The sequence below is a fragment of the Equus caballus genome, chromosome 8 (genome assembly GCF_041296265.1).
Source record: "Equus caballus isolate H_3958 breed thoroughbred chromosome 8, TB-T2T, whole genome shotgun sequence".
Classification (NCBI taxonomy): Eukaryota; Metazoa; Chordata; class Mammalia; order Perissodactyla; family Equidae; genus Equus; species Equus caballus.
Genome location: NC_091691.1, coordinates 61,118,357 through 61,132,282, shown reverse-complemented (window position 1 = coordinate 61,132,282; position 13,926 = coordinate 61,118,357). Strand labels below are relative to the sequence as shown.

General features: G+C 36.0%; 1 protein-coding gene across 6 annotated transcripts in view; it reads left to right on the top strand.

Moving 5' to 3' along the window:
• TRAPPC8 (trafficking protein particle complex subunit 8) overlaps positions 1 to 12,391 on the top strand; it is an 82,912-nt gene extending 70,521 nt beyond the window's left edge. For all 6 annotated transcript variants that reach the window (XM_001495283.7, XM_023647612.2, XM_005612820.4 and 3 more), the window contains 3 exons: positions 3,139 to 3,284; positions 10,326 to 10,415; positions 11,344 to 12,391. In XM_001495283.7, coding sequence (XP_001495333.3) covers positions 3,139 to 3,284; positions 10,326 to 10,415; positions 11,344 to 11,578 — 471 coding nt within the window. In that variant the 3' untranslated portion in view covers positions 11,579 to 12,391. The remainder of the gene's footprint in view (positions 1 to 3,138; positions 3,285 to 10,325; positions 10,416 to 11,343) is intronic.
• Positions 12,392 to 13,926: the final 1,535 nt, after the last annotated feature.

Here is a 13,926-nt window from a genome sequence, read left to right as displayed (position 1 = left end):
CATAGTGTATATGAGCAAAATCTAAGCATATTTAGTCCACTAATTCAGTGACCCTGTATTGTGTTTATAAATAGTAGATCTTAATTTTCAAGCTTTTCCCCATTATTTTTGACAACTTTTATTTTAAGGTAATTTTCAAACTTACAGAAAAGCTGCAGGCATAGTATAAAGGACTCTTATTTCTTTCACTCAAGTTCACCAGTGATTAACATTTTACCTTATTTGCTTTATCATTCGTTCTCTATTTACATACATACTGATTTTTTTCTTAATCATTCTCAAGTAGTTACACCAAAATAAATTGCAGATATCCTGCCCCTCTACTTCATTTAGTATCCTAAGAATAAAGACAATCTCTTAAATAATCACAGAAACCATTATAAATTCAGGAAGTTTAACATTGATGCAGTGCTCTTATATATAGTCCATATTCAAATGTCATCAAGGTCTGAATTATGTCCTTATGACTGTTTTTTCCTAAGATACAGTCCAGGATCATCCATTGGATTTACTTGTCATGTCTCTTTAGTCTCCTTTAATCTGGAATAGTTTCTGAGTCTTTATTTGTCAATTATGACATTAACCTTTTTGAAGAGTATGGACGAGTTATTTTAATGTAGAATAATACCTCTTTGGATTTTTCTTGTGTTTCCTCATGATTAAATTAAGGTTATACATTTTTGGCAGAAATACTCCATAAGTCATGGTATATCCATCTATTACATCAGAAGGCACATGATGTTAATTTCTCCTATTACCAGTGATGGATTATTTGATTAAGATGGTGTCTGCCATGTTTCTCCATAGGAAAGTTACTATTTTTCCTTTTACAATAATAAGCAATTTTTGGAGAGAGAATTTTGGGACTATGTAAATCTCTGATTTCTCATCAAAGTTAGGTCCACAAGTTTTAGCATCCATTGGTGATTCTATAACTTGAATCAATTTTTGTTTTGATGATAACTACTGGTAATATTTTGTTAGGTTTAATGAAGATATCAAATTTAACTCCAAATCTATTTCTTATTTTAAGAAAATTGTTTTTCTCCCTTTGACTAATACAATAATTCCAAGTTTTAGTTGTAAATGTCATAAACTTGATCATTTGAGATATCTCAAACAATGGCAAGATTAGCAGTTAGGAAATGAAGCTGATTTCTATAAAATTTACTCTTGTTATATTCCTTTTTTACATACTGTGTATGGCATATCATTTTTATTTCTCTATACTCACCTTTGAAATATTTTATGTTCTCTTTATATGATTAGCTGAACTTGAGAGATAGGGCAATTTCATCATACTGTGAATAATGTATTCGGAGCCCAAAGACTTTCAAATTGATGATGTAGTGCAAACTACTTGCATAACGACAGACCTTGGCTTACTACTACTCACTTATAAAACAAGGATAATGGTACTTTACACTCTCTCCACCTCTCTTGTAGCAGAACTGTCATAAGATACAGTCAAATCCTTATTGTGAAACTACTGTACAAATTGTCTAGCACTGATTGTGAAAATACTTGTTGCTACTCTCAAGCTGAGAGAGAGGGAATCTCTTCTAAATATTCTCTCAGTAAATTAGCTTCAGGTTTTTGGTATCCTTTTTGTGGCATTGTTCATGTGTTTTCCTCTTGATAGGTGGTATATAGAAATTTATTTGGTATAATTTAGAAGTCTCAAACAATAACTTGTTTTCTTTGATGATTAGAATATGCAGTCTTGCATTGCTTAACGAAGGGGATACATTCTGATAACTGCGTCTATAGGTGATTTCATCGTTGTGCAAGCATCATAGAGTATACTTACACAACCCTAGATGGTATAACCTACTACATACTTCAGCTCTATGATACTAATCTTATGGGACCACCATTGTATATGCGGTCTCTCGTTGACTAAAACATTGTTATGTGGTGCATGACTGTTTTAAACAATAATACATTTTTTGAGCTTTTTATTATTTGTCACATAAATACAGAATAGTGAGTAGTTCATTGAATTTCACAAATTGAAGAACACTCCAATACGACCAGGACCCAGATGAAGAAATAGAACATAATAAGCACCCCAGAAGTTCTCTTCCAGTCATAAGTCTTCCCTCCTCCAGGGTAAACCTCTAGACACTTTTCTCTGATTTGTAAGTCAAAACCTAAAAATTTAGTTTTTGCTTTCGCAGCTGTAAAATCAGGGGTCAACAAACTTTTTCTGAGAAAAGCCAGGTAGTGAATATTTTAGGCTTTGCTGGCCAGAAGGTCTTTGTCGTAATTACTCATCTCTCTTGTTGGAGTCCAAAAGCAGCCATAGACAGTATGTAAACAAATGGGTGTGGCTATGTTTCAATAAAACTTTCTTTACAAAAACAGGAGGCAGGCTGGATTCGGTCCATGGGTTGTAGGTTGCCAATTTCTGGTATAGATTGGAATCCAGCTAGGCTAGCAGGAAATTGAAAACCAAAATTTTCCTGGATAGTGAAGGAAGATGGAGAAAAGATAACTTTGAAAGAAGATAATAATAGAAATGGGACATTATTCTTTGTTTTTATTTAGATCATAATGATATTTATTGAAATGTTTACGGTGTGCCTGACACTAAGCTATATTAAGACTTTTACATACTTGTTAACCTTCAGTTAATATAGTTGAAGGACTGTAATCTATAAAACTCAGCAATCTATTTTCAAAAGGAAACTTTAAGGCCATTTTAGTTCTTCAACTATTAAAACAGATGCTCTACCATTGAATGTCTGTATATACTAAGCGGTTTTACTAGGTGAGAACCACAACAACTTTTGGAATCATATAAACCCCTTTTACGAATGAGGAAATTAAGTCTTAAATTAAGTGTTAAATAACTTATCCAAGATCACAGAGCTAATATGTGAAGTTGCTGGAATTCAAGTCTAATCCCAGAACATAAAAAATAGGGAATGAATAAATGATTCCAGATTCTAGTTTCTTTATCCTAGATTGTATTGCATATGATGCCAACTGTTAGTTTAAAATAAGAGCAGAAAAACTGTTGTTCATGCTTTAGTTTATCTCTGCTGGTTTTAACTTCTTTTGTTTGTGTAGGCTATACTTTATTTTAACAAGACAGGTTTTCATTGTCATATATTTTTCCTTTTCTCTTCTCAGGAGCCACCAGAAATGGAACTATTAAAATTTTTCAGGCCAGAAAACACTACAGTTTCCTCAAGACCATCAGTAGAGCAGCTTTCTAATCTTATTAAAATGAGTCTTCACTATCCAGAATCATTTAATCATCCATTTCATCAAAAAAGGTTTGAGGTTTATTTTTGTTAAAATTTTTCTACCAAACACACACACTTACGTATTTATTTATTTTGCTGATGGGATTAACTCAAATGTTGAAGAAGAACTTTAGAATAATATTGAGTCTATAGATTTGCTCTTAAGTAATTTACCCTTTACTACAATTACTATGTGTTACTGCTGTGGTCAGAGTTGGATGTTGTCTCAGCCACCTCAGTTGCCAAAAGTTTCCTTGTGATGAGCAAGTTTATCATCAAGTCAAAAACAAGGAAAAAATATTATATCATTTTGTTTTTGTTTTAGACATAGAAATTAAACCTAAGCCATGACTACAACATAGACTCATCACACAGTTCAAATTTAGATGGCACCATTTACTTAATATTTATTAAGTGATAAAATTCCTGGGGAATGATATATTTATAATTTTGGTAAATAGCTTGATTGTATAAACTTATGGTTCTAAAAATAAGAAGTCTTAAATCAGATGACACTTCAAAAAGTTGCTGGTTGCAAATATAAGAAAAGATGGAGAGGCTGGCCCCGTGGCTGTGTGGTTAATTTCGCATGCTCTGCTTCGGTGGCCCAGGGTTTTGCCAGTTCACATTCTAGGCACAGACCTAGTGCCGCTCATCAAGCTTTGCTGAGGTGGTGTCCCACCTAGTAGAACTGGAAGGACCTACAAGTAGAATATACAAGTATGTACTGGGGGACTTTGGGGAGAAGAAGAAAAAAAAGAAAAAAGATGGAGAGAAGTCTCTTAGAACTAGTCTGTAAGTGATAATTGAAGGTACAAGTTTTGGTGAAGGCATCCTGGGTAGGGGCATAGAACAAAAAGAGAGCAATGACCTGCAGAACAGTGGTGTCTGAGAGAGAGCTAAGGCAAAAGGAGTCCATGAAGAAGACTGGTTGAGAAATAGCAATCAAAGAATTAGGGAGAAGAGAACAATGAGGAGAAAGTGGTATCTCAAAGGTTGAGTGAGAACAGTACAAGGAGAGAGAAGTAGTTGACAGTTTAAAATGCTGCAGAAAGGTCAAATAATAAATGGACCAAAAAGGCATTCATTGGATCTGATAATAAAGAGGCCATTCATGATTTTTGAGAAGAATGTTACTATATAGTGGGGGTGGAAGCATCACATAGTAGGTTGAGGAGAGGGAGGCAAGAAAGTAAAGATACTAGTTTAAGGGCTGGGCCGGTGGCATAGTGGTTAAGTTCACATGCTCTGCTTCAGTGGCCTGGGATTCACAGGTTCAGATCCTGGGTGCTGACCTATACACCGCTCATCAAGCCATGCAGTGGCAGTGTCCCCCATACAAAATAGATGTTAGCTCAGTGCCAATCTTCCTCACCAAAAAAGAGAGAACTAGTGTAGAACTCACTTTCAAGAAGCTGGGCTATGAACAGGCATCAGGGAATATCTGTTTGATATTATTGTTTTCTTACTAGGTAAGATGTAGATATGATTATGGTCTTGAAGGAAATCTTCAGGTAGAGAGTAACAGAATCCTTAATAGATGGAAAGATACACAGACCAAACAGTGACAGGATTAGCTTTGAAATGAAGAAGGGGCCTCCTCACTATTGAAACAGGAAGAGAAGAAAGTAGGGAGAAATTTTAACAAGTTTACACATTAAAATGGGGTGCCTCCATTTTAGGGAGTTCTGTAGGAGCTAACCTATAGCTCCTCAAAGTCATCTAGGAGATAAGAGAATAAAAGGTAGAGGATTTTTTAAAAGTGAAATCTGAGAGTAACTACTGAGAGGAGTGAGAAGAAGCTGGCTAAGGACACAGAAAGAGTGCTGGGCAAAATTAAGACCTTCCCAGAGACTTAGCGTCAGAAATATTTAAAAGGTGGGGCTGGCCCCATGGCCGAGTAGTTAAGTTCGCGTGCTCCGCTGCAGGTGGCCCAGTGTTTCATTGGTTCGAATCCTGGGTGCAGACATGGTACTGCTCATCAAGCCACGCTGAGGCAGCGTCCCACATGCCACAACTAGAAGGACCCACAATGAAGAATATACAACTATGTACTGGGGGGCTTTGGGGAGAAAAAGGAAAAAATAAAATCTTTAAAAAAAAAATAAGAAAATAAAAGAAATATTTAAAAGGTAACTTAAATGGTGCCAACCATTTTTAAACCCTTTCATTGTGAAATAGAACACAAAGTGCTCAAAAACAAAAATGTATGGTTACAGTGATTTTTTTCACAAAGCTAACACCCAGATAATCACCTCTCTTCAAGAAGTAGAATATTGCTAGCATCTCAGAAGCTCTGTGTGTACTCCCTCCCAGTCACTACCCTGTCCACCCCCAATATTGGTAATCACTTCTGTGGTTCTCTTTATTATTTTTCCAACTAAGTATACATCTTTCTATTTTGATTTTCATGTGAGGTTTTTTTGAACTTTTTTTATATAAGTGGAATTATACAGAGTATATTATTCTTATGTCCGGCTTCTTTTGTTTAATATTATGTTAGTAATCATCAACCATTTCATGAAGCTGTAGAATTAATTTTCATTGCCATATGAGTATGTTTGAACGTACCAGAATTAGGTTATCTACTCCACTGTTGATGGACTTTTGGATTATTTTCATATTTGAACTATTTGGAATTCTACTGTGAATATTCATATATATATATATATATATATATATATATCTCAGTATGTGTGTGCTTGCCTTTTTTGTGTGTGTATTCCAAAGTAGTTTTGTCAATTTGTACATCCCACTGGCAGTATATGGGAGTTCCCTGTGCTCTATACCTTTGTCAACACTTACTGTTTTCGGATTTTTTAAAATTTTAGCCTTTAAGTTATTTTTTAAATACTTTTGTTTTTAAATCTTTGCCTAGGTCTTAATGTTGCTCAGTACTCATTCTGTGTGCCTTTAACTGGCATCAAGACACAGGGGCACAGGGGGATCACCTGGGGAAATTTAAGAAATATAGATGCTTTAGTCCTTCTGCCAGAGATTTTGATTTGATTGGCAGGGGGTGGACATCCTGAGTTCCTAAAGTTCTCCGGGTGCTTCTAATGTGCAGCCGAAGTTGAGAGAAAAAAATTTATGTTTTATCCCTACTGAACCTGTCTTGACTTCGCATACTTTACATAGTTTTGATTCCATAATGTTTCATTTTAACCCACAGTCTACTTTGTCTCTGTTTATCAAACCTGTCCTGCTTCATGTACTTCCTGAATATCTTACATTCCATGGTGCTTCTTTTTAATCTTAGCAGGCAAAACGTTGGCTGTACTTAGAAGCTAGGATATTTAGGAGTTCTCCATGTGATTCTTTTGGAGTTAAAAAGCATCATAGAACCTAGGCAGTGCAGGGAAGGATGTGGAGCAGGACAGGTTTGATCAAACTCAAGTTAGAGTAGTGGGTTAAAGTAAAGCATCACCACATCAAAACTGTGCATGGAAGTATGTGAAAATAAGCAGGTTAGATAAGGATAAAATGAGGTACTTTTTTCCAACTGTGGCTGCACATCGGAATCACCTGGGAAAATTTGAAAATTGCTCTGTCTGATACTCAGGCCAATTAAATCAGAATCTCTGGAAGTAGGACCCAAGCATCTGTATTTTTTAAATGTCCTCAGATGTGCATGTGAGGACCAGAGTGTATTTGTATCAGTCATTGTTGCCACAATAATGCTTCATAAGAAACCACTCCAGAATTTAGTAGTTTACAAGGCATTTAATCTCACGCTCCTGAATCTCTAGGTCAACCACGATCTGGCTGAAGCTCTGCTCCAGGCTGTGGGTTGGTTGGGTTCATGTCTGCACCACATATATTTTGGGCTCAGTCCAAATGGGCAGCAGCTACTTGGAATGTGTTCTTCTCATGGCAGATCTCTGGATACAAAAAGTGAGCCTTATTGCAGTAGCACATTTAAGGGTTTGTTTGCTTTGAAGATATTAATATTTCTTAGCCAAATAGCCTCACCTTCATAATCAACAAAGGCAGTCCATAATCTCACAATGGGAAGGTAAGGGAGTGAATAACTGCTAAACAATAATTACAGTGACCACGGTAACCAAGATTGAGAATCACTGAAATAGAGGTGATTGGGCATCCTTGTGAAACTAAAGAACAGAAGCGTAATTGAATGAGAGAGCTGGAGAGATGGGAGATAGTGGTCAGAGAATGGAGTAACTGAGTATTATTACAGAGGCAGCTATTTTAGGTGACTAAAAAAAATTCACGGTATGGTTATGGAAATTAGATGGCTGAGTTTTGAGTAGTACTGGTGGTTATGGAGGTGATAGGTCAAGAATTTGAGGTATGGAGTGAGTCGTCTACCTAGACAGTGAAGTTGTCCAGAATGATGACAAGGCTCGGGATTGAAAGGAAGAAAGCAAACTCATGCTAAAGCTTTTAATAAATTAAGCCAATAGATGATATGGAAGAGAAGCCTAGTGTTTCTCATCTAGCTGGTATGCCTCTGCTTGACAGATGTGTTAGATGAATGCGGGGTGGGAGGTGAAACAGATGTTTCCCTCATCTTTACCTCAGAGAATTCAAATTACCCATCCCTTCCCCACACCCAAAGAATCTCTGCTATACTGAGTTATTGTCACTGGTTTTAGTTTGTCAGTATGGGGACAGAAAAAACGATTAAAATCTTTGGAGTAGTTTATGACAAAAACGGGTGTCTTTACAGAAGAGGTAGGAGGAAGAAATCATCAAGAAGTGGCACTGAGGACTACATTAACGATACATTCTGATCGACATGTGGAAGATGTGGGAAGAAAAGCAGCATCTGTTGTTGAGAGGGCTATAGAGGAAGCTGTATGCTCAGCCAAATTTCAGTTAAAGTAAGATGTAGAAATCTAAAGAGAAGACACTGAGGATCTAGAAGAGTGTTCTTAATGTAATGTGGAAATGGGGGGGGGGGGGAGTGGGACAGTAGGAGGTTTGGTCACGGCAGTGGAACACAGAGCAGTAGAGGAATGAGAATATGAGAAAGAGTATGTGACCAGAGATGACAAACATGTGAAATAGATGGGGTTTAGCTGTCGTAGCTTTTCAAAATGAGAAGTCATATTAGATAATGTTTATGGAGGTTTTGAACATGTGCTGGGCATCATTCTCAGCACTTAGAATATTTGATCTTACCTAATCACCACAACAAACCCGAGGTAGGTACAATTATTGTTCCTGGTTTACGGTTGAGAAAACTGAGGCACAGAGTTGTTAAGCTGATGTTGGAACCCTAGCAGCCTGACTCTAGAACCTATGCCTTTAATAATGCCAAATTTTGGTTGTAGGGGAAGAGTTGTCAGCAGTTTGGTCTTTAGGCTGTTTGTGGCTCATCAGATTAGCATTTTAGAAAGACTGTTGTATAAAGCAGTGGTTTTCAAAATGTGGTCCCAGACCAGAAGCATTGGCGTCATCTGAGAACTTGTTAGAAATGTGAAGTCTTGGACCACACCCCAGACCTACTGAATCAGAAACTTTGGGGGTGGGGCCAGCAGTCCTTTTAAACCAGCCCTCCGAGTGATTCTAGTGCATGCTTAAATGTGAGAAACAGATCAGGTCTGAGAAACACCCAGTGTAAGGAATGGATTGCATCGGGGCACAAATTCAGAGGCTATTAGAGTAAACCTGATGACTTGAACGCAGAAGGAAAATGAAGATTGAGGGAAGTAACCAGGTTCCAGAGATGTGTGGGAGAAAGAATTGACAGGAATTTGTGAAGAATAACGGAAAATTGGGAATGGGGGCTAGTGAGACAGTAGCCTCTATTCCCAATTAAAAATCACAGAGTATGGTGCCTAAGGTGTACTGGGGGTGATGGGGTGCTATTCGCTGAAACAGTGAGTGGAAGAAGAGAAGGAATGAAGATAATGAGTTTGGTTTGGGCTAGGAAACATTCAGGTGTTCACATTTCTTCTTTTACTAGAAGCATTTAGATAAGGCGTGGAGAATTTGACATTTGAGGATCCAGTGGGAACAGAATAGCGAAAGTTCCTGAGGTTTTGCCTTGGGTTACAGAATGTAACTTAATGAGGTGCTTCGGAGTGGAAACTCACTCAGTAGTCTTTGTTGCCCTCCTTTCCTTGTGAGAAGTTTGTGGGGGAGGTAAGGGCATTACACCAGCAAAATCTGAGGTTATGTTTTTGAAATTATCTTAGTTTTTGTTTAGGGAAATCTGTTATTTGCAGTATTGTTTAGAAAGTATTTCTCAGTAAGAGTATATAAAATTTCTGAAAGCATAAAATATATTATCTGAGCAGAATTTTAAAGTTATTTTGTGTAAGCTTATCAAGTTATTATTTTTCCTTTTTTACTCTCTTTGTTCTTTGTGTTTATGGAGCAAAATATAAATAAAGTAGGTAATGAGGCTTCATTTGTCTATAGGTTATTTATTATGTTCTTGATTTGCAATCTGCACCAGTCTGTTCGTATGTCCTCTTCTGTCATTGCCTGTTGTTTCTCCTGTGCTTTAGTAATTTATTACTTATAAAGTGATATCAGCAACTAGGTTACCTGAACAAATGTGTCTACTTGAAAGGGCTTTCCTCATCACTTCTTGTATAGAAATAATTCTCATATTCTCTAAAACATGATGACTTTTATGCAAATTTGATAGAAATGCAAATGTCAATCTAGGCCAAGTTCTCAAAATTAAACAATTTTCAAGTAACATACAGAGAACAAGGTTAATTGTTGTTAAAAATAAGTCATGATTTTTTATCCATTGATCTTTCTTAGTTGAGATTATTTTGTTTTTCATTTTGTAAAGTAACCACCTGGAAACACTTTAGTTATTTTTTAAGATTAGTTATAATAAATGGAAATAAAATGGCTTTGTGGGTGTGTATATTCTGATATTTGGTATTCAGGCATTGTATTAATATGTTTTACTTCTTATTTACACAAATAATTTGTCTTGAGTGATTTTAGAACTCAGTTTTTTTTCCTTACTTGAATCTATTGTTTTTAAAGAGCCTGTGCTCTGTTAGGTATTCTTAAGTGTTATTTTCAACAATTTTTTTTTAAACACACAGCTAACCTCTTTTGTTTGTTTTTCTTCCATAGCCTTTGTTTAGTACCAGTCACTCTTTTACTTTCCAATTGTTCTAAGGCTGATGTTGATGTAATAGTTGATCTTCGGCATAAAACAACGAGGTAAAGATTTATTTAGTGCAAGATTATGTCATAGTTTAGGATTGATTTGAGAGCAATTAATATTTTGAAATAATGCAAATCATTACCAAGCATGGATGGAGGAAATTTACTCAGGCACGCCTAATTTTTTGTTTGGTATTATAGAAATTTAAGAGTTACAAAGGATTGTCTTAGCATTATAATAGTGACAAAATGGAAAGCAGTTTCCAAAAGCAGCAAATTATTTTGACGAGAGACAAAAAGTTTTATAAAAGTTTGTGATAGAAGTATTTTTTTTAAGTTTTTTTCCTGATTATAAAGTAATACTTTACCAAAAAAATGCAGGTCTCTACTCCCATATCTGATACTGTAAGAGCCAAATGCTTTTTGGAATTCAGAAATTTTGGGATTTTTAGAAAAGTAGTATGAACTGTATACTAATTATTACTGTATAACACCCCACACAGAATCTGGGGCAGCTCTCTGAAATCCAGACACATTCTGTTTGATTGTGTGTATCATAAATTAACTAACTAATGCCTCACTGATAGATACTGGGTTGCTTTCCATTTCTTAATCTTATAAACAGTTTCAATATTATAAGCATTCTTGTATCCACATTTATTTTTATGTATGGGTAACCAAGTGGCTAAAAGCTCAGGTTTGAAATCAGGTTTCATCATTTACTAACTGCTGTTGTGAGCATTAAAGGAGAGAATTCACTCATAGCATTGTGCCTAGAACATAGTAACTGTTAATAAATGTTAGCTATTAAAGCAGTAGTAATAATAGTTATTGCCATTATTATTAGTAGTAGTAAACAGTGAGCTTGATAAAATAATTTCTAGAAATAGAATTACTAGATGAAAGGGATATGTTGTTAAGGGACCTTGGGGAAAAAAATTACAAAGAAAAAACCCTCCAACTTACCATTTTTCTTCTCCCTTAGTCCAGAAGCATTGGAAATCCATGGATCATTTACATGGCTTGGACAAACACAATATAAACTGCAGCTTAAAAGCCAGGAGATTCACAGTTTGCAGCTCAAAGCATGCTTTGTCCATACAGGTGTTTATAACCTTGGAACTCCTAGAGTATTTGCCAAGTTATCGGACCAAGTTACAGTGTTTGAAACAAGTCAGCAGAACTCCATGCCTGCCCTGATCATCATCACTAATGTGTGACCACTTGCAAATTTGTACTGAAATCCACAGGAATCAGTTTTATTTTGCGGATTGGGTTTTACAGCAGTATTTGAAATACCTAACTTGTTATGGAGGTTGGTGTCGGATCACTGCAAAATATTTTTGACTGGTCAGTTTGTTGATGATGCAAACAAAGCATGTTGGACTGAGAATACTTATGTTCTTTTTTTGTATTTCTTTAAACCCTGGTAATAATTTACATGTCATACTACAGAATTTCAACATGTCCACGCACCTTATTAAGTCCCACCTTAAAACCAGTGTCTGAGTCTGCTGTTACAGCTTACTGATGCTATATGAAAATTAGATAATTCTGAGGAAGGAAAGGCCTTGCTGGCAATACTCCTGTTAAGCCATTAGTCTCTAAATTCCAGCTTTACTGTGAAGTTCTATAGAGTGTTAAATACAAACTTTTCTGTCTTGCTCCACACAATTCTCTGAAATCAGTTTTGAACTTTGGTTATAGAGTCTTCATACTTCAGTATCTGATGTCCTATTACTTATATATAACTTTGTAAAAAGAAAAAATTTTTTTCTGATGCTTTGAATATAGTTTTGAAAGGAGTTTGACCTTTTTTTCCCTTCAGTCATCTCAGCATAGAGTGCACTATTTCACAATATGAGATTTTTGTCATTTAAATTATCATATTCTTTATTATGTAACTTTAACAATTGAGTTGATCTGTTTAAAATATAAATCTACTCAAGTTAATTAAAAATAAGCTTTTCAAAAATGTATTATATTTATAACAAATGTACTGTAAATAGAATAAAGACATGCTATTCACTGTATAGCTTTATTGGATGCTGTTTTTTTAATTTTGAGGACTTAATATATTCTTAATTTAAAGTGAATGCTAATCATATTATTATAGCAAGTACCAGATTAATTTCCTGTGAAAGCTTTATCATCTTTCTTTCCCAAAGTGAAGTACAGTCTTTGTCCTACAGTCCTTGGTGGCCTTGTTATACATGAGCAAATGAGTTTTATCTTTAAATGTGTCATGTCTGATGCCCAGTTACAAATTTGGATACTCCTTTTATATCCTGGAAGAAAGGAAGATAAATGTTCATTGAACCTGTTGTTAATAACCACATAGCAGACTCTGATGCTGGTTTTGGCAGACTAGATAATTTAGTCTTCCTGCTGAAGAAAAGCAAAAGGTCTCAACAAAATAGAAAAATATCTTACTAAAAACAAAGTGTTACCAGTATAGTCAATTTTAGTTGGCCAAAATCCAGGAGAAGAGAGTCCAGGGAGAGGAGGCCATCATTTGGAGCTACTTTGCCTTGGGAGACTTCTCCACTTAGGAAGAAGCAGCTAAGAGGCAGAGCCTCACCTTTGACAGACTTTAAGACAAGAAGTGTCGGTCAGGAGAAATAATCTAAACTGAAGCAAGGGGAGAAAAAGGGTGGGAAATAGGCAAAACTGTAAGAGACCTACTGGATTCCGTGAGAAAGTATGATTATTTGGAGTCCTAGAAAGAGGAGAGAGATAATAGGACAGAAGCAGTATTTGAAGAGAATCTGAGAATTTTCTAGGATGGACATCAAGTTACAGATTCAAGTAGTTCAGTAAATCCCAAACAACATAAATAAAAAGAAATGGATATCCAGATTCATCATAGTGAAACTTCCAGAAAATAAAGATGAAAGAGGAAGCAATTTTTTTTTCTGAGGAAGATTTGCCCTGAGCTAACATCTGTGCCAGTCTTCCTCCATGTTGTATGTGGGTCGCCTCCATGGCATGGCCAGTGAGTGGCGTAGGTCTGCATGTGGGATCCGAATGTGCAAACCTGGGCTGCCAAAGTGGAGCATGTCAAACCTAAGCACTACGCTACAGGGCCCGTCCCGAGGAGGAAACAATCTTGAAAACAAAACTTACTGGAATAGTAGCAATAATTTAACTGATAGCAGACTTCTCAACAAAAATAATGGAAGCAGAAGGTATCTTCAAAGGATTGAAAGAAACTAACTGCTAAGCCAGAATTCTAAACTCAGAAGAATGCATTTCAAGAATGGAGATGAAACAAAGATATTTCAGACAAATAAAACCAGAGAGTTCACTTCCAGGTGGCCCTTGGGACAATGGTGTCTTCCTAAATCTAAACCTTTCCGTTCATTTTCCGAATAAGTATATGAATCAACAAGAAGAGCAAGTGAAACCACACCTAACTCATATTTTTAGCGTAACAAGACAGAGAATACGACTAACTTCAAATTATCTGTAAATGGCAAGTTTAGCACTAAATTCCAACAAGCTATCTCAAGCATCTACTGCGAGCCTTTGTAAGAGAGTGGAGATGGGAAGACAGGAATCCAGAAAG